General features: G+C 36.6%; 4 protein-coding genes across 4 annotated transcripts; all 4 read right to left on the reverse strand.

The window, feature by feature from the left end:
- Positions 1–4,706: 4,706 nt before the first annotated feature.
- LOC308703902 (uncharacterized protein) lies at positions 4,707–5,930 on the reverse strand. The gene is made up of 4 exons (XM_081387926.1): positions 5,880–5,930; positions 5,722–5,777; positions 5,464–5,614; positions 4,707–5,371 (listed from the first exon to the last, which is right to left on the reverse strand). The coding sequence occupies exons 2-4, from the start codon at positions 5,759–5,761 to the stop codon at positions 4,795–4,797; spliced, it is 768 nt and encodes a 255-aa protein (XP_081244052.1). The 5' UTR covers positions 5,762–5,777; positions 5,880–5,930; the 3' UTR covers positions 4,707–4,794.
- A 4,740-nt stretch (positions 5,931–10,670) lies between these two features.
- LOC308703868 (uncharacterized protein) lies at positions 10,671–12,209 on the reverse strand. The gene is made up of 4 exons (XM_081387855.1): positions 12,125–12,209; positions 11,967–12,022; positions 11,709–11,859; positions 10,671–11,616 (listed from the first exon to the last, which is right to left on the reverse strand). Exons 2-4 carry the CDS (start codon positions 12,004–12,006, stop codon positions 11,040–11,042), a joined length of 768 nt encoding a protein of 255 aa, XP_081243981.1. The 5' UTR covers positions 12,007–12,022; positions 12,125–12,209; the 3' UTR covers positions 10,671–11,039.
- A 1,702-nt stretch (positions 12,210–13,911) lies between these two features.
- On the reverse strand, positions 13,912–15,360 carry LOC308703870 (uncharacterized protein). Its single transcript, XM_081387857.1, has 4 exons — positions 15,209–15,360; positions 15,048–15,104; positions 14,513–14,663; positions 13,912–14,412 (listed from the first exon to the last, which is right to left on the reverse strand). Exons 2-4 carry the CDS (start codon positions 15,085–15,087, stop codon positions 14,022–14,024), a joined length of 582 nt encoding a protein of 193 aa, XP_081243983.1. The 5' UTR covers positions 15,088–15,104; positions 15,209–15,360; the 3' UTR covers positions 13,912–14,021.
- A 521-nt stretch (positions 15,361–15,881) lies between these two features.
- LOC308703867 (uncharacterized protein) lies at positions 15,882–18,350 on the reverse strand. The gene is made up of 4 exons (XM_081387854.1): positions 17,362–18,350; positions 17,193–17,253; positions 16,935–17,085; positions 15,882–16,842 (listed from the first exon to the last, which is right to left on the reverse strand). Exons 2-4 carry the CDS (start codon positions 17,230–17,232, stop codon positions 16,266–16,268), a joined length of 768 nt encoding a protein of 255 aa, XP_081243980.1. The 5' UTR covers positions 17,233–17,253; positions 17,362–18,350; the 3' UTR covers positions 15,882–16,265.
- Between the last annotated feature and the right edge of the window lie 533 nt (positions 18,351–18,883).

Consider the following 18,883-nt stretch of genomic DNA (forward strand, 5'->3'; position numbering starts at 1 on the left):
CAAAAAGCCTTGGGTAATTATGTTTTTTTTTTGTTCGTGACAACGTAAGAAAGCCTTATCACTCTCAATTTGATTCCACCTATTCAGTGATCTTTAGCCTCTTGTCCCAACTTGTCCTCTTCTTCTGGCTCAGCTCTGTCTGCAGCTGATGAAAACAAACATGGCTTTAGTATACAGAGGGCCCAGTATGATCACTGCACATGCAGACTTCCGCTATTATTTATGCTCCTCTGTACGTTCAATCTACTGTTGATCCTTCTGCGAATAGATTTTATTTTATTTTATTGAAATATTTATAAACCCTAACTTATAAAACTACTTTATTTTATTTTATGGTCAGTTTTAATGTTCTTGGATGTTTATGCCTCCTAAGGATGAATCAGTTTGTCACACTTCATATGATGCTTCCGATAAAAGCATCTGCTAAATGGATACTGTAAATGTAAGATAGTTTTGATCAATGACGTTTATTTTGTGTTGCAGTATGCCACATGACCACTGACAATGATCAAACGTCTGTTCATCACCAAAATGCTGATGCATTATATCAAAATAGATACTTCCCATTTTTTGAAATAGAGAGTATAGGGCAACAAAAGAATACTGCAAACTATAATGACTGACAGTGTATACAAGAAAGGCATTTTAACTGACTACGAAAAAAAAAAGGCAAGATTAAGAAAGATTTATGACTGTTATGGTTGCTTCAGACCCTTCTCATGCTTTTGTATTACCCTCTTAATGGATTAGTTTGATGAAAGCACTGCAAACAGAGCTCCCTCTGTAATTCTTTTTTCTGTTTTTGATAACAGTTCTTTCATAAGGGGAAGATCGGTGCCAAGTGTTGGACAAAACATTTTCCGTGGGTTTACAATTAGGTAGGAGTGAACACATGTTTTTTTTTTTTTTTTTTTTAGACTGAATTTTCCTCATGAAGTATTTGACATGTGGTTTCACCAGAGTGAGTATTTAATTATTTGGTGTTGCATCTAATGAAGAATGAAATTGGAGAAAACTTGATGATTTAATTATAAGCTCATGAAAGGACTTGGTTGTTTATGTCCCATGTGGTTTTTGGATAAATGTGTGAAGGGTGAATAGTAAGCAATGAACGCATGTAACCTCGGCCAACTCATCATTTAGCAGAATGGGGCTGCTAGGTCCAGTGTACCGTGTGAGAGGGTCTATGTGCTGATAACATCTATTCTTCATCACAGCCATGACTCATGCAGATATACACTGACTGGGTTTATGAAACACAAACAGCACAAAAATGCCTTCTCTAAAATAACGGAGGATGAACTCTAGTGACTATAATGTTTTTCACTTTTCTTGCTTTCTGTGGTTTGTGATTAAGTCCTCACTTGTGTCATTGGGGAAGATTGTCTACATTAGTCATTGTTTTCAACATTCAGGCATTCCAGGTCAAAGGCCTCTCAGCTGCTTTGTGTAGGAGAAATCAGTCATCTGTATTTTAATCTGTCTTAACCCCCTTGTCTCTGTGCAAAAAGTTATTTGGTCACACTTTATATTAGATATCTTTAACTATGTACTTACATAAAAAAGTTGTTTAGTACAATGTACTGATTGCGTTCATGTTGTATTGCAAAACACTTTTGCTGCTATTAAGGTGGGATATAGGTAAGGGACTGTTTTTTTCTTTTGGTATAGTTAGGTATGACCCTTGTAAGAGAAGGGTCAACAGTGCAATTATAGATGTAATTACAGAAACTAATTACAGCTGTAATCACATGCAGGTTTTTTTTTTTTTTTTTATATATATATATATATATATATATATATATATATATATATATATATATATATATATATATATATATATATATATATATATATATATATATATAATCACATGCAGGTATCTGCACAATCAAATTATTCATTTAAATGTTATTACATTACATTTAATATAAAATGGGACCTGTTATCTTAAAGTACAAATAACCAGGCACACATGCAGAAAACTCAGCAGAACTGGAACAAACAACGTTCACAAACTTCTACAAATCCCCTTCCACCCCTTGCATGTTTTTAAAATGAAATGTTTGGGCTAATTTGATAATGCTTCAGTTACCAATAAGAATGCAGTACTCTCAGTCATGTTTAACAATTCAAATCAGTTTGTTTTCCCAATCTCAGTGCAGAATCTGCTAAATTAGTCTAGAGTTAATCTGTGTCTACAAATGACCAACAAAACTATATAGCAAGCAAATAGACTACCACATACCATTAGACTTTGAGTAGTAAAATTCAGTTAACTTAAAGTGTACTAATAGTAATGCAAATGAAACTAGAGTTTTTGTGCACTGTATCAGGTTCCTTTTCTGTTTAAGGTCACTTCAGTTTACACATTTAGCAGATGCTTTTAAAGAGTCTGTTTATGCCTTCCCTGGCTGTTTTTCCAGGAAGGTAGTGTCTTGATAATGATGACATGCATGAATGAACTCTTGGAAATGTGAGGATTAGCTTTTTTGTGTGAGGTAGAAGATGAAGGTTGTTTTGTTTTGTTTTGATGGGAGTGTGTGGGAGACTCTTGGAAATGGCAGAACATGTACTTTTACAAACCTGCAAGGGCAGCTCCCGACATGTTATCGCTGGCATTTATGTGGGATTTTTATGTGTTGATCATGATGTGGATGTTTATCATTTTCTGGCAGCGCATATGTGTCTCAATGCATCCTTTAAAAAGGAACTGGCAATCAGTCAATAACAAATTGGTTGCATGACCTGTACATCTTAATCATCTTATTTTTGTGATGACTTGAAATGATAGTGGGCATCCACTAGGTGGCATGTGTGGTGCACAAAACTAGTACAAAGTACATGGCAGCACCATTGTCCACATAATAACTTAGTGATTGGTGCAGCTCTTATTTTTATAAATAGGCCATTGTTCACATGACCTATAGTTCCAGAGGTCCATTGTCAAATAGGCCTTTGGGCAAAAAACAAAAACAAAAAACATTTATTGTGGAATAATGCTATTGTTTTTCACTTACTAGATTTGAAAGACTGTATTATCCAATCATGTCACTGTTAAGACAAATGATACTGTCCCATCCTTACTAATTGTATACAACTATTAATGGCATTTCATTTTATAGTCTATCATTTAATATCCTGACTTATAAATAACTACAAGTATACTATACACTACAAGTACACTATACACTACACTACTAATATATTTCAAATAAATATTTTTAACATTCTATTCATCAAAAAAATATACAGTATATAATAATAATAAGAAATAGAGTAATGGCTGCTGAAAATTCAGCTTTGCCATGATAGGAATAAATTACATTTTAAAATATATTAAAATAGAGAATTGTTATTTTTAAAATGTAATAATATTTGACAATATTTATTGTATTTTGATCAAATAAATGCATCTTTGGTGAGCATAAGAGGCTTCTTCAAAAACTTTTAAAAAGTTTTTACCAACCCAAACATTTGAATGGTAGCGCATATATCCAAGCCTCAGCAGAACCTTAGAAGTTTGTAGATCTTAAAGAGGTAATATTTAACTAATGAAATACTGCTGTATTCACTGATGTCATGAGTTTTGTTATTTTGTGTGGAAATATAAGTAAAATAAATAAATATATATTTATGCATAAGTTAGCTTTAGAGGCAGAGTGAGATCAAAGGCTAAGTTGGAGACTGTTTGCCAGTTAGTTGAGCCATAAACTTCAACAACATGAAAAAAAAAACCTCTTACAACTCTGCTGTGTGTGTTGAGTTCCATGCAATTTAAAGCATGCTAAGAGTCTCAAAAACACCTAAAAAGAATATTAAAGTATTCAAGATATCAAGAATCCACATGTGTGGTGTCTTGACATTATACTAGCGAAGTTTGAAGCAAATCGGCTAAAAAAGAGGGCGATTTCAAAGTATTTTGAAAGTGACACACTTCCTGCTGCCAGCTGGTGGCGCTATGACTTTGACTCACAATAGTCGCATCCATGTGATCGGCCTCCTACAACGAACATATATCTGAGGTTTCATCAAAATCAGTCAATGTATGTAATATGCAGAAGTTATAACACCCTTCCTGTTTAAATTTGTTCACCATAAATTTGTTGCCTCACCATGATCAACCCGTTTAAGATATCAAAATTTAGCATACTCAATGTCTTGACTTCATGCTGACCGAATTTGGTGAATCCCCTAGGAGGAGTATATCAAATTCAAGAGCATGCGTTTTTCAAACAACCTATAATAGCCGACTTCCTGTTGGGCTGGCATACCTGACTTATAATATAAGAGTGTATAAGAGTGGAGAAAGTCGTTTGGCCTGATAAGATCTTTAAGTGTATTAAGTTTGGTTACTTTAGGTGAAAAGGGGTGCACTAGAGCCCCTCAAATACAACCAAATAAGTGTGCGCCACAGAGGAACCCCCACACACTTTAACTTGTGCCCGGCTCTGATGGCCGATGATTCCAATGTGTGTGCAAAGTCTCAAGAGTTTTTTAGCATGTTAAGTTGAAAAGAAATAGGGCCCTAAAGATTAAACATACATGCTTGAAACCAATTTTTTTGTTAATAGATGATATAAGACATCATAACTTTCCTCATATATTTAAAAATGATAATGTTAGAGTAAACATAACTGGGTATTAAAACTTGCCATACATCTGTTATTCTGTCACCCTGTAGTAAAGAAACATTTGAGACGTACGTCCTTTAACAAAATGTTTATTTCATTTATATTAATTCTCGAGATCTAATTACATTAGCAGCAATTGGCAAAAGTCTGTTGGTAGAATCTAACTTCTCTTGACGAAGGATTCGTACAGGGAGGTGAGCTGGTCCTTCAGGTCCTGTGCGTAGGGGTCCAGCTTTTCCTTCAGGTCTTCAGCGTAGGGTGTGAGACTCTGCTGGACCATCTGGGCTCTCTCTCTAATCTGGGCCTGCAGATCCTCAGCCAGAGGGGTCACGGTCTTCTGGAACTCCTGCAGACGCTGGTCAACCTTCTCCTTGATTTCAGCAGTGTAGGGCTCCAGCTGAGCCTGTAGATCCTTCACGCTCTGCTCCAGGTTTCCTCTCAGCTCCTCACTCTTCTGGAGCAGAGTGGCCTTCAGGGTCTCAGAATCCAGGGATTCTGCATATGGAGTCATGGCTGTCCTGAGCTCCTCCACTCTCTGCTGGATCTGGCTCTTGAGGTTGTCAGCATAGGGCTCCAGCTGGTCTCTCACAGTGATCAGGTCCTGGCCCAAACGCTCCCTCAACACTTCAGTCTCTTTGGTGATTCTGGTCATCAGCTCTTCAGCCAGAGGATCCATCTGTTTCTTGAGGGTGACGGCATATTCACTGGCCATATCGGCACTCTGGGTCAGTCTAGCACTGTTAAATGGAGAAGGACATTTGAGTTTCATATCAGGGCTCAAGAAATAGTCTAAATAACAGTGTCCTGGAGGTAAATATTCTTGACTTACTTGACGTCCTGTCCCAGTTGGGAAGACCTGATCATCTTGACGGTTTCCTCTGCAGTTTGTGTTGCCTTTGAAACATAGCTCCAGAATGCATCAGTCAGCTGCTCCAGCTGTGGCTTGGGCTCATCAGCAGAGAATAGGTTGGCCTGGCAACCTGTTGATGGAGCATTTCAGTCTGATCACATGGTATTGTTAATAGATTCTGTAAATTTATCAAGCCTTAAGACATTTTCATATAGTAATTTTCTCAGAATTTCTCACCTGTAAACACAGCAAGTGCAAGAACCACAAGAACCTTCATGATGTTCAGTTTTAGTCTATAAGTAAAAAAAACACACTTTTAATGAATGTCTCTGTCTTTTACATAAATGTAAATAGTGCTTTATTTTGAATTTACAAAAAAGTGTGAAAGTTCTTACCTGTGTCAGTGTGTTTTGATTGACGCTGTCCTGTCTGAAGAACAAGTGTGAAGGTTGCTGTTTCACATCTGTGTTTATATAGCATAGGGAGGTGATTGCCATAGTGGAAACCCAAAGTCCAGTGGGTAGTGCCTTGCTGTCATTACTCCACATCATAATGCCCTGACTGTACCTCTTATCACTAAAGATTCCTGAATTCAATACAGACTATGATAACTATTGGACAGTAAATCGTACTAAATGCCAATATAAATATTGTTTTAGATGAACAAATAAGACTATTTGTAAAATATCTAAGTAAAAGAGGTTTCTTAATAAAGGAATAATAGTATTTCGGGAAATGTTTCTGTAGACCCAATTCAACACAGACAATCTCATTGTAATTTAATTCATTTTCATATAAAGACGTTTTGAATACCGCCATTTAGTTAAACCATAAAACCAGACAGAAGCTGATGTTGAACCTTTGAACTAATAACAGTAACAAATGATACCAGACTTTGTTCACTTCCTGATAAGATTTGACACATCACTCAAAGATATATGTTTTTGATCCTGGATGAATTGTTGAGCTCTATAAATTCATTTTAAGAAGATAGATATACTACTCTTATGTCTTAAAAGTTTGCAGTAAGTCTTAAAAGTTTGCAGTAAGTAAATCACCTCAAGTGATTCTTAGGAGGACTTATTATCAGAGTCAGGGACTATACACGTAACACTCTGTCCAGGTTACACACCTGCTAAACACCTAAAGATAAAGGGCTGTTTGACCTAGAACCAAGCTACTGCTGCTGAAGGATGACCTTCCTAACATTTTAAAAATGCAGACTACATGGGAACTTGCATTTTTTAGGTAAAAGAGAGCTCAAACAAAATGGCTTACAGAAGGTCAAGTTAACATTTCTCAATGCTATTTGAGTAACTTAAAGATAATTATAACTCCTAAAAGTTGACTCTGATAAATTTCAGGGATAAACTGTAAGGTTTGTCTAGTGAAGTTTCATTTTCCTTTGGCTAAATGAAAGACCTTAAATCTGTTTCACTAAGACAACAATGATTATGAGTAGGCCTTAAATAAGCCATAATAGCCTACTCAGGAAGTTAAAAACTAGATGTAGGTTGAACCAAATATTGATTATGCACGTATTTACATATGAAAATTTGAAGACTTCAAAAAGTGGTGTTTTTACCACTGTTTTGGTGAGATGAGCAAATTCACATGTCATCCTTTAAAGAGTCCATGTTTTTATGGATGTTCAAACATCCTACAAAGTGAAATAGTAGGCTACCAGAGATTGTTTAAACGCTAAAAGGCAGCTAGTCCCACCTTCCGGTAGGCTACACAAAGTAGGCCTACACCTGTTTGTTTGCTCTAGCTACATTTCCGCCAGCGATTACAAATGCTTGAATGCACTCACGGTGGTTGAGCGCGGTAAAGTTAGTTTTAGGTTCGATATTCGTCGGACATGTGTTTGCCCTTCCCACAGTTCTATATAGGGTCGGCAGTCTTACAATTCAATTTAATTTAAATACGATGATTAGTTTTAACATTATGTAGCCATTGTATATCGACATGAAATATTCATTCAAAATCACCTACGTGTGTTATAGCTGCATATTTATAGGCTACCTGAGAATGATTTGACGCGTTTCCACAGCGCACAATGTCTAAGGAAACGTCGACTGCACACCAACTGCGGTAAACAGCCTAAAATTTGTATTATTTAAAATTACTTTTAACATTTAAAAACAGACGTTTTCAAATCCCAACGCTTGTAGAAGGTTCCTATTGACAATACTGACTTAGGCTACAGCTTTCCTGGTAGCCTTGAGTAAATTAAGAAAATGATTCATAAAAACATAAATATCAGTTGAGCCTATGTTTACTTTCTTCACTTACACAGACGAAAATGAAAAGACTATCAGTCAAAGTTCAGCTTTAGGAGGGGAAGAAATAGGGCAGGATAAGGAGACTGAGATAAAAAGAAAGATGAAGATGAGGAGAGAGTATTGACAAATAGTAATCTAATGCCCACTGACATGGTTTTAAAGCTATTTCTTATCCTTTTTTTGGGATAAAAAAATTGCACATATGTAGGTCAGAGGAATCCACATTTTCTCGGGGAGAAAACCCCGGAGGGTCCCCGAACCCCCCCTAACTACCTCACATTTGAATGCCTGTGTCTGTGGTAGGTGGGGCTGTGGATGGTAATGTGGGCTGGTGTGGCTACAGTGCCAGGGCTGAATTTTTCCATTTTCAGCCCAGTCAATTTTAACATGATATCGTCATCATCAGTGTAGATGTAGATGGACCAAAATACAACCATTAAAATATCAAGTAGGCTAGCCTAAATAAGTATTGTGATGGTTGGTGCCACAGTGACAGTCTTGTCCCAAAAAGTATTACTATAGCCTACCACGATACTCAATATGTTGGCGCACGGTGAGTAATTTTTCTAGAAGTAAAGTTTAAAAACCTTGCTTTATTTTTGTGTAGTTAATTAAGTGAAAGTACACCGCCATCTTACTGACTTAACGCACAGTCTGCCGTCGTAAACACGACTTCCCACCTCGTAAATACGAACTTCCCTGGAGGACTTGAACTCACTATAAACGTGCCAAGCGTAATCTTTCGCGTGGTGTTTATGTCGGCCAATAGAGAGCGCTGCTTGCCATGGCAGTTTAAATCATTCAATCGTTATGATTCGTCTTCCTAATGAATTGTCCAATTTGAAATTTGATCTGAGGGAACGAACGTATTATCATCATGCCATCGTTATTAACTGCAAATAAAGGAGCATAATGCATAAACGTCCTATGGGTCACCTCTTCCACACTTTGATTGGTTGCTTTACGGTGCCTTCATCCAGGTAAACAGCAGGTTCACACAGGACTCATTCTTGCACTCTCTTTGACTTTTTAATCCGCAGGGATCTCTTGTTGTGAGTGTCTTTTGCAATAAGCCGTTTTTAAAGGGATAGTTCACTTTGAAATAAAATTTTGGTATGTTTTAGCTTACCTCAAGGGCATCCAAGATGTAGGCTAGGTGTCTTTTTTTCCGCAGTAGTTTCAATTTTGATATTTTTAGGCCAAACCGTTCTTGTCTGTCAGTCATATAATGCAGGTATACGGTCACTGTCTCAAAGAGCAAGCACAGAGTCCAAATTAAAACAATTCCACATCGTCCAAATTAAACAATTCCCCAAACGAGCGGTTTGTGTGAGAAAACGAACAGTATTATATCGTTGTTAACTCTTGAACACAGCCGCGTCCAAATGATCTGAGGGCGCGGGCGGGTATAGATATATACACTAGATTTCGCCTTGGCTACGGTTTCGTTCCAATGAAATGCAGTAGTGAAGGCGACATCTAGTTTATATATCTATACCCGCCCGCGGGCGGGTATATATACACTAGATGTCGCTTGGCTATGGTTTCGTTCCAATGAACTGCAGTAGCCAAGGCGACATCTAGTGTATATATACCCACCCGTGCCCTCAGATCATTCGTTTTCTCACACAAACCGCTCGTTTCGTGTCTTAGGCCATCAATGTGTACGATGGGGAATTGTTTAATTTGGACGATGTGGAATTGTTTTAATTTGGACTCTGTGCATGCTCTTTGAGACAGTGACCGTATACCTGCATTATATGACTGACAGACAAGAACGGTTTGGCCTAAAAATATCAAAATTGAAACTACTGCGGAAAAAAAGACACCTACATCTTGGATGCCCTTGAGGTAAGCTAAAGCATACCAAAATTTTATTTCAAAGTGAACTATCCCTTTAAGAGTGTCAAGTTGAGAATTTCAAAACGCGCCTGGGTTCTTGTTCTCTTACCTAGCTTGAGCTAAAAATGCTTATGTACGCCCTTAGATGAAGCTAAGAAATTAACACGTGAATATTAATTGTGTGGTGCATCTGGCAATTTCCCCTTAATTAAAATCAACATGATTAATAGCTACCAGTTATTTACATTTCCATAATATAATTTATTTATTCTGCATTTGTATTCCTTTCAGCAAATAGGCCGTTAAGCCTCGATCCTGGTCGAACGTCAGCGACTCCAGCTATAAATGTGAGGTAGTTTGTTTTTTATTCATAGAAGTTAGACCGATAACACTTTACCATCATTTTAACAATGTAGCCTATGTGTTTTTTAAAAACTAGTGAGTTTTATGTTGTGAATATATTTTTGTTCTTAAATAAATTGCTGCTGTTGTTTAATGCTTCCTGTAAGTGAATGTTATCAAATTTATCATTTGTGTGTCTGGTTGCATATCTCCATTTATATACCAGAGAGAAGAGATTGTTGCAATAGAAACCCAAAGTCCAGTGGGTAGTGTCTGACTGTCATGATTACTCCATATCAAAATTTCCTGATTGGGACTTTTTGTCACAACAGATCCTCACGTTCAAAGCAAACCATAAAGGATGCCAAACGGTGTAGCTAAAAGCAATGGACACTTAAAAACAATTAAAGGCCTTTGATGTCACATCACAACAATAACTATGGTATTTTGGCAGAATGTACATGGTTGAGGGACAATTTATTGTTTAGATTGGAGGAGGACTATTATTGTTTAACACTTATCTAGGACTATATTTAATGTTGTTGTTTAATTTAGGGCTGTTTGCCCTTCCAAAAATGTCCTTTGGGTTTGCCTCCTACATTTTTTTTTATTTTTTTTTTTTATATAGAGTATATATATATATATATTTTAATTATTGTCAGAGATTTGCTATTTTATTTACTAATAGGAATCTCACATACTCCTTTCAACAAAAGCACCATTTTGTAAATGTTTTTTATTATATTCTTTTTACTGATTCATAATTAAAATAAAATGGGGCATTTGTAAATTTGCAAGAAACAGGAACATCACAAAATTTTCTCAGAAATAATAAATGTTTCTTATTTATTCTAAATAAATATCCACTGTTACACAAACAAAAGAGAGAATTTGCAAATGTGAAGGACATCGGATGTTGCATAGTGTAATTTATGAGACTGTATCAAACTTTTTTTTTTTTGCTTTAGTGTAAGGCATGGTAGATTGAATGAATAGAGGAAAACACGGATCAAATATGTCAAATTTTTAAGTTCATGAGTAATTCTGTAGTTCTGTTGATAACAAAGTAAGAAGTCTTTGAAGCATCTAATTTCTCTTGATGAAGGACTCGTACAGGGAGGTGAGCTGGTCCTTCAGGTCCTGTGCGTAGGGGTCCAGCTTTTCCTTCAGGTCTTCAGCGTAGGGTGTGAGACTCTGCTGGACCATCTGGGCTCTCTCTCTAATCTGGGCCTGAAGATCCTCAGTCAGAGGGGTAACGGTCTTCTGGAACTCCTGCAGACGCTGGTCAACCTTCTCCTTGATTTCAGCAGTGTAGGGCTCCAGCTGAGCCTGCAGATCCTTGACGCTCTGCTCCAGGTTTCCTCTCAGCTCCTCACTCTTCTGGAGCAGAGTGGCCTTCAGGGTCTCAGAATCCAGGGATTCTGCATATGGAGTCATGGCTGTCCTGAGCTCCTCCACTCGCTGCTGGATCTGGCTCTTGAGGTTGTCAGCATAGGGCTCCAGCTGGTCTCTCACAGTGATCAGGTCCTGGCCCAAACGCTCCCTCAACACTTCAGTCTCTTTGGTGATTCTGGTCATCAGCTCTTCAGCCAGAGGATCCATCTGTTTCTTGAGGGTGACGGCATATTCACTGGCCATATCGGCACTCTGGGTCAGTCTAGCACTGTTAAATGGAGAAGGACATTTGAGTTTCATATCAGGGCATAAGAAATAGTCTAAATAACAGTGTCCTGGAGGTAAATATTCTTGACTTACTTGACGTCCTGTCCCAGTTGGGAAGACCTGATCATCTTGACAGTTTCCTCTGCAGTTTGTGTTGCCTTTGAAACATAGCTCCAGAATGCATCAGTCAGCTGCTCCAGCTGTGGCTTGGGCTCATCAGCAGAGAATAGGTTGGCCTGGCAACCTGTTGATGGAGCATTTCAGTTTGATCACATGGTATTATTAATAGATTCTGTAAATTTATCAAGCCTTAAAACATTTTCATATAGTAATTTTCTCTGAATTTCTCACCTGTAAATACAGCAAGTGCAAGAACCACAAGAACCTTCATGATGTTCAGTTTTAGTCTATAAGTAAAAAAAAAACACTTTTAATGAATGTCTCTGTCTTTTACATAAATGTAAATAGTGCTTTATTTTGAATTGACTAAAATGTGTAAAAGTTCTTACCTGTGTCAGTGTGTTTTAATTGACGCTGTCCTGTCTGAAGAACAAGTGTGAAGGTTGCTGTTTCACATCTGTGTTTATATAGCATAGGGAGGTGATTGCCATAGTGGAAACCCAAAGTCCAGTGGGTAGTGCCTTGCTGTCATTACTCCACATCATAATGCCCTGACTGTACCTTCAACCACACAGACTTTCAGATTCAGAACAGATAATGATAACAGTGGAACTTTGCCTTTAAAAGCAGTAATGTATTTTTTGATGAAGTTTTAATTGGGACAAAATGAAAATACATAAAATATTGTTTGGGCTTAGCACTTAATATTACACAGATGTCATTAAAGGGAAGTTTAACTAGAATCCCCTATACTTCCTAAAACAAACAGGTAAAGTATACATAATGGAAACATTAATTTAATTAAAATCTAAAAGCCTAAACTCAGTTATCCAGAAAAGTCCAATTATTTAAGGTCCATATTAGATACTAAAACCAGACAGAGCCCCACATTTGAACATTTGACCTAATAAAACAACAAATGATAAAGACGTTCTGCACACCCTGATAAGATCTGTCACATCACCCAAAGCCTCTTGATTCTGTGTCTGCTGGTATTAAGTATTTTTACTCTTGTCATTTAGCTTTAAATTCTTGGAGTTAACTTTATTAACAATGATAATAATTTGCCATTTATTAAGTATTACATAAATTGTTTCAAAGGAAATAGTCTCCACATAAACTGATTCTGTATCCCATGGAACTGTCATGATCCCAACTCCAGGGATGAAAGAACAGAAAGCTGTTTAATTATTCAATAACAATATTTGACTGGTTAAACTACAGGAAAATAATTTGTCATTTTATCATATAATTCATTTTTACCAAAGTTGATGAGAAGTAGGCCCACCTATAATCTAATTTGAATGAGAGATGAGTGGAATAATGCATTTCTCACCACTAGATACTACCACTACAGTGAAGCTATATGGGTTAGTTAACCCTTTATGAAGATTTGTATTTATTTATAATTGTTTACACTAACGATCTCATCACTTCCTGCAAGGAGCAAAACATTTATCATGTGCAAAGAGTACATCAGCATTTATTAAAAATCAAGCCTGAAGTGAAAAGTCAACCTCAAATGAAACAGTTGTAGAAGTTTTTTCACATTTATTTAAAATATTATATCATATTTAAAATATTGCATTTTGAATAGTCAAAATGATTGAAGGATCACAAGAAATCCCAATCATAAAATGCCACTGGTCTAAGGAGGCAAGGGAGGCTGAGCCTCTTCAAATATGTGATGTGATAAAATTAACTGTTGTTTTTAACCAGTCACTTATGATACATATTGTATTATAATACATAATGGTTTGATTTCACAGACAGGGTTTAGACTAAGCCAGGATTAGGCCTCAGTTCATTTGAAGCATTTAAGTAGCTTTTATAAACGTGCCTTATAAAAAAACATAACTGATATGCATCTTGAGACAAAACTATGACACAGACATATTTTCAGATATGTCAGTGCAAGTTGCTTTTAGTTAAAATAGCTCAAACATGATTTTAGTCTGGGACTAGACTCAAGTCATGTTTGTGAAACCGGGGGAATGTATTTTATAAGAATAATTTTGCAAGCTCATTCAGTGCAAGATGACCACTAAGCTCCACAACACATAGTCTAGCATAATCAGAAGTGTAAGCAATGAATTATTAAACTCAAGGTTTTTTTTTTGTTTTTTTTTGTTTTTTTTTGGACATGACAGTCTTCTACAAATCAGTGACAAATAATAAAATATGGCAGATTTTTTATTGTTTGCAATAATAATGAAATATGCTAGAAACAATATAATAAATGAAATATATTTAAAAAATATGAAAACTCAAAAATAACTCTGCAGATTAAATCTGGGACTGGAGGTCTTCAGTTGATGCAGCAAAAGATTTTTTCATTTCCTGCAGGTTTTGGTCCACATTCTCCTTGAGTTCAGCAGTGTAGGGCTCCAGCTGAGCCTGCAGATCCTTCACGCTCTGCTCCAGGTTTCCTCTCAGCTCCTCACTCTTCTGGAGCAGAGTGGCCTTCAGGGTCTCAGAATCCAGGGATTCTGCATATGGAGTCATGGCTATCCTGAGCTCCTCCACTCTCTGCTGGATCTGGCTCTTGAGGTTGTCAGCATAGGGCTCCAGTTTGTCTCTCAGGGTGTTCAGGTCCTGGCCCAAACGCTCCCTCAACACTTCAGTCTCCTCTGTGATTTTGGTCATCATATCTTCAGATGGAGGAGTTTCTGTTAGTCTAGTGTGGGGATGTGGATGGGAAATGTGTAATTTATGTCTGGTAACAGAAAATATTTCTAATTTTACTAAAAATAATATTGCTGGTAAATATGACTTACTTGAGTTCCTGTCCCAGCTGGGATGTCCTTATCATCTGTGAAGTTTCATCAGTAGTATGCACTGCTTGGGCAATATAGTTCCAGAATGAATTTATTAAGTGTTCCAGATGTGGATTTGGCTTCTCTTCATTAGATAAGTTGGCTTTGCAACCTGTTGTGGGAATTGAAAATATCAGATGATTCAAACGTCATTTTGGAGGTAAACAGAAAATTACAATTTGTGCACAGAGGAGAGAAAGCTTTACAGGTTTGGAATAGCATATTTTAACATATGTTTTCTTATAATTTAACTTCTTCAAACAATGTAGAAGTAGGATGTTCCTTCAAAACTATAGTCAAGCTTCTACTCACAAGCCTAGATCAAAAGTATTTTAAGATCACAAGAAACAAATGTATCCAAACTTTTGATGGGTAGAACATGATGTATTATGTTTAATCCACTAGGAACATTAATGTAAGTTAAATGTATTTAACATCCTGTTTGGAACCTTTTTTTCTTCTTCTTTAACTTTATATCAAAAGTTATAACTCTAACCTGTAAAAACAGCCAATGCAAGAATCACAAGAGCCTTCATCGTTTTCAGGGCTTAGCCTGTAAAATAACACATTTTCCATTTAAACAATCTATAATATAATGTAGAACATTTTTATATAAAACTAGTTTTAAACTGGTATATAGTAAATGTATCTTCTTACCTTTGTCAGTATGATTTAATTTACACTGTCCAGTGTGAATAGCAAGTGTGGTGGTGACTGTTTCATATCTGTATTTAAATAGTATTGGGAATGTATTTTAATCTCCAGTGGATGTTTTTGTCTAGATGTTGTGACTACACACTCTGTGTGACAAGATGTGCAGATCTGGACGTCCTTTGAAAGGACCAGGTCCAAGAGTTACTGCGTACACCTGCGTCAGCACTGATAATGGAGTACAGACATTAACATAATGTATGATCTATCATTATTACAGCTAGAAGTGACTGGAAAAGGTCAATTTTTGGAAAGTTCTCAACCTTATCTAATCTTTATTATGTGTTACAAGAAATCAGTTGAGATGACCTTTATCTTTTCTGCTTGCCATATATGTTATAGAGTTGCTTTATTTAAATAATCTTTTGTCACTTGTACAGACTTTTAGAATTTTTGTATTAATCTGTCTGAGTGTTATATGTCAAATGCCACACTTCTCATGGGATAACAAGGCCATTTATAACTCCTGTTTTTTCTGTTGATTTTATTAAAATGTATGTCATATTAGCCTTGTGCATTTTCTGAGGGCTACTTAAGTAAATGAAATATTTTTATATTTTGAATGATAATTCAGCTATGCGTATCTACATTACTGGACATAATATTCAGAAACATTGTTAATAAATGGCAGGTGTTTTATTGTTGATAAATAAGACAGATGATACACTTAGCTTTTATAAATTTGCCAGAAGCAACACATTTTTCTGTCAGAGGTATTAAAGAGTTGCTAAACTGAAATAAATACACAATAGTTTTTACAGAAAGAGAGCAAAATTTCTGCATCTATATAGATGAATGGTTAAGATGTAAACAACAGGATTTTAGCAAAAAATCACTTATCCTATATATTAGTGTTTGGCCTGTCAACTGTAAGACATCTTGTTGATGCCTAATAGTATGATTTAGGTCATGGTTATCGGAGATATGTGGGGTTTTGGAGTCACAATTCTCATGGAAGGAAAAACAGTTCTGTTGGTGACAAAGGAAGAAGTCTTTGAAGCATCTAATTTCTCTTGATGAAGGACTCATACAGGGAGGTGAGCTGGTCCTTCAGGTCCTGTGCGTACGGGTCCAGCTTTTCCTTCAGGTCTTCAGCGTAGGGTGTGAGACTCTGCTGAACCATCTGGGCTCTCTCTCTAATCTGGGCCTGAAGATCCTCAGCCAGAGGGGTCACGGTCTTCTGGAACTCCTGCAGACGCTGGTCAACCTTCTCCTTGATTTCAGCAGTGTAGGGCTCCAGCTGAGCCTGCAGATCCTTCACGCTCTGCTCCAGGTTTCCTCTCAGCTCCTCACTCTTCTGGAGCAGAGTGGCCTTCAGGGTCTCAGAATCCAGGGATTCTGCATATGGAGTCATGGCTGTCCTGAGCTCCTCCACTCTCTGCTGGATCTGGCTCTTGAGGTTGTCAGCATAGGGCTCCAGCTGGTCTCTCACAGTGATCAGGTCCTGGCCCAAACGCTCCCTCAACACTTCAGTCTCTTTGGTGATTCTGGTCATCAGCTCTTCAGCCAGAGGATCCATCTGTTTCTTGAGGGTGACGGCATATTCACTGGCCATATCGGCACTCTGGGTCAGTCTAGCACTGTTAAATGGAGAAGGGCATTTGAGTTTCATATCAGGGCATAAGAAATAGTCTAAATAACAGTGTCCTGGAGGTAAATATTCTTGACTTACTTGATGTCCTGTCCCAGTTGGGAAGACCTGATCATCTTGACAGTTTCCTCTGCAGTTTGTGTTGCCTTTGAAACATAGCTCCAGAATGCATCAGTCAGCTGCTCCAGCTGTGGCTTGGGCTCATCAGCAGAGAATAGGTTGGCCTGGCAACCTGTTGATGGAGCATTTCAGTTTGATCACATGGTATTATTAATAGATTCTGTAAATTTATCAAGCCTTAAAACATTTTCATATAGTAATTTTCTCCAAATTTCTCACCTGTAAATACAGCAAGTGCAAGAACCACAAGAACCTTCATGATGTTCAGTTTTAGTCTATACTGTAAGTAAAAAAAAAAAAAAAACTTTTTAATGAATATCTCCTTCTTTTGCATAAATGTAAATAGTGCTCTATTTTGAATTTACAAAAAAAGCGTGAAAGTTCTTACCTGTGTCAGTGTGTTTTAATTGATGCTGTCCTGTCTGAAGAACAAGTGTGAAGGCTGCTGTTTCACATCTGTGTTTATATAGCATAGGGAGGTGATTGCCATAGTGGAAACCCAAAGTCCAGTGGGTAGTGCCTTGCTGTCATTACTCCACATCATAATGCCCTGACTGTACCTTCAACCACACAGACTTTCAGATTCAGAACAGATAATGGTAACAGTGGAACTTTGCCTTTAAAAGCAGTAATGTATTTTTTGATGAAGTTTTAATTGGGACAAAATGAAAATACATAAAATATTGTTTGGGCTTAGCACTTAACATTACACAGATGTCATTAAAGGGAAGTTTAACTAGAATCCCCTATACTTCCTAAAACAAACAGGTAAAGTATACATAATGGAAACATTAATTTAATTAAAATCTAAAAGCCTAAACTCAGTTATCCAGAAAAATCCATTTATTTAAGGTCCATATTAGATATTGAAACCAGACAGAGCCCCACATTTGAACATTTGACCTAATAAAACAACAAATGATAAAGACGTTCTGCACACCCTGATAAGATCTGTCACATCACCCAAAGCCTCTTGATTCTGTGTCTGCTGGTATTAAGTATTTTTACTCTTGTCATTTAGCTTTAAATTCTTGGAGTTAACTTTATTAACAATGATAATAATTAGCTATTTATTAAGTAATACATAGAGTGTTTCAAAGGGAATAGTCTCCACATAAACTGATTCTGTATCCCATGGAACTGTCATGATCCCAACTCCAGGGATAAAAGAACAGAAAGCTGTAGAATTATTCAGTAACAATATCTGTCTGGTTAAACCACAGGAAAATAATTTGTCACTATCATATAATTCATTTTCACCAAAGTTGATGAGAAGTAGTCCCACCTATAATCTAATTTGAATGAGAGATGAGTGGAAAAATGCATTTCTCACCACTAGATAGCACTGCCACTACAGTGAAGCTATGGGTTAGTTAACCCTTTATGAAGATTTTTATTTATTTATAATTGTTTACATTAATAACGATCTCATCACTTCCAGCAAGGAGCAAATCATTTATCATTTGCAAAGAGTACATCAGCATTTATTAAAAATCAAGCCTGAAGTGAAAAGTCAAACTCAAATGAAACAGTTGTAGAAGTTTTTTCACATTTATTTAAAATATTATATCATATTTAAAATATTGCATTTTGAATAGTCAAAATGATTGAAGGATCACAAGAAATCCCAATCATAAAATGCCACTGGTCTAAGGAGCAAGGGAGGCTGAGCCTCTTCAAATATGTGATATGATAAAATTAACTGTTGTTTTTAACCAGTCACTTATGATACATATTGTATTATAATACATAATGGTCTGATTTCACAGACAGGGTTTAGACTAAGCCAGGATTAGGCCTCAGTTCATTTGAAGCATTTAAGTAGCTTTTATAAACGTGCCTTATAAAAACATAACTGATGTGCATCTTGAGACAAAACTATGACACAGACATATTTTCAGATATGTCAG

The sequence above is a fragment of the Scardinius erythrophthalmus genome, assembly GCF_964197995.2.
Source record: "Scardinius erythrophthalmus genome assembly, chromosome: 16".
Taxonomy (NCBI): Eukaryota; Metazoa; Chordata; class Actinopteri; order Cypriniformes; family Leuciscidae; genus Scardinius; species Scardinius erythrophthalmus.

What these genes read in the sequence shown, in the direction of transcription:
- LOC308703902 (XM_081387926.1), bottom strand. Translation starts at nt 5,761, where the DNA reads ATGAAGGTTCTTGTGGTTCTTGCACTTGCTGTGTTTACAG. An exon ending in TGCACTTGCTGTGTTTACAG is followed by an intron (nt 5,615 to 5,721) that starts GTGAGAAATTCT and finishes CTCCATCAACAG; the next exon opens with GTTGCCAGGCCAACCTATTC. An exon ending in CAACTGGGACAGGACGTCAA is followed by an intron (nt 5,372 to 5,463) that starts GTAAGTCAAGAA and finishes TCCATTTAACAG; the next exon opens with TGCTAGACTGACCCAGAGTG.
- LOC308703868 (XM_081387855.1), bottom strand. Translation starts at nt 12,006, where the DNA reads ATGAAGGTTCTTGTGGTTCTTGCACTTGCTGTATTTACAG. An exon ending in TGCACTTGCTGTATTTACAG is followed by an intron (nt 11,860 to 11,966) that starts GTGAGAAATTCA and finishes CTCCATCAACAG; the next exon opens with GTTGCCAGGCCAACCTATTC. An exon ending in CAACTGGGACAGGACGTCAA is followed by an intron (nt 11,617 to 11,708) that starts GTAAGTCAAGAA and finishes TCCATTTAACAG; the next exon opens with TGCTAGACTGACCCAGAGTG.
- LOC308703870 (XM_081387857.1), bottom strand. Translation starts at nt 15,087, where the DNA reads ATGAAGGCTCTTGTGATTCTTGCATTGGCTGTTTTTACAG. An exon ending in TGCATTGGCTGTTTTTACAG is followed by an intron (nt 14,664 to 15,047) that starts GTTAGAGTTATA and finishes TTCCCACAACAG; the next exon opens with GTTGCAAAGCCAACTTATCT. An exon ending in CAGCTGGGACAGGAACTCAA is followed by an intron (nt 14,413 to 14,512) that starts GTAAGTCATATT and finishes TCCCCACACTAG; the next exon opens with ACTAACAGAAACTCCTCCAT.
- LOC308703867 (XM_081387854.1), bottom strand. Translation starts at nt 17,232, where the DNA reads ATGAAGGTTCTTGTGGTTCTTGCACTTGCTGTATTTACAG. An exon ending in TGCACTTGCTGTATTTACAG is followed by an intron (nt 17,086 to 17,192) that starts GTGAGAAATTTG and finishes CTCCATCAACAG; the next exon opens with GTTGCCAGGCCAACCTATTC. An exon ending in CAACTGGGACAGGACATCAA is followed by an intron (nt 16,843 to 16,934) that starts GTAAGTCAAGAA and finishes TCCATTTAACAG; the next exon opens with TGCTAGACTGACCCAGAGTG.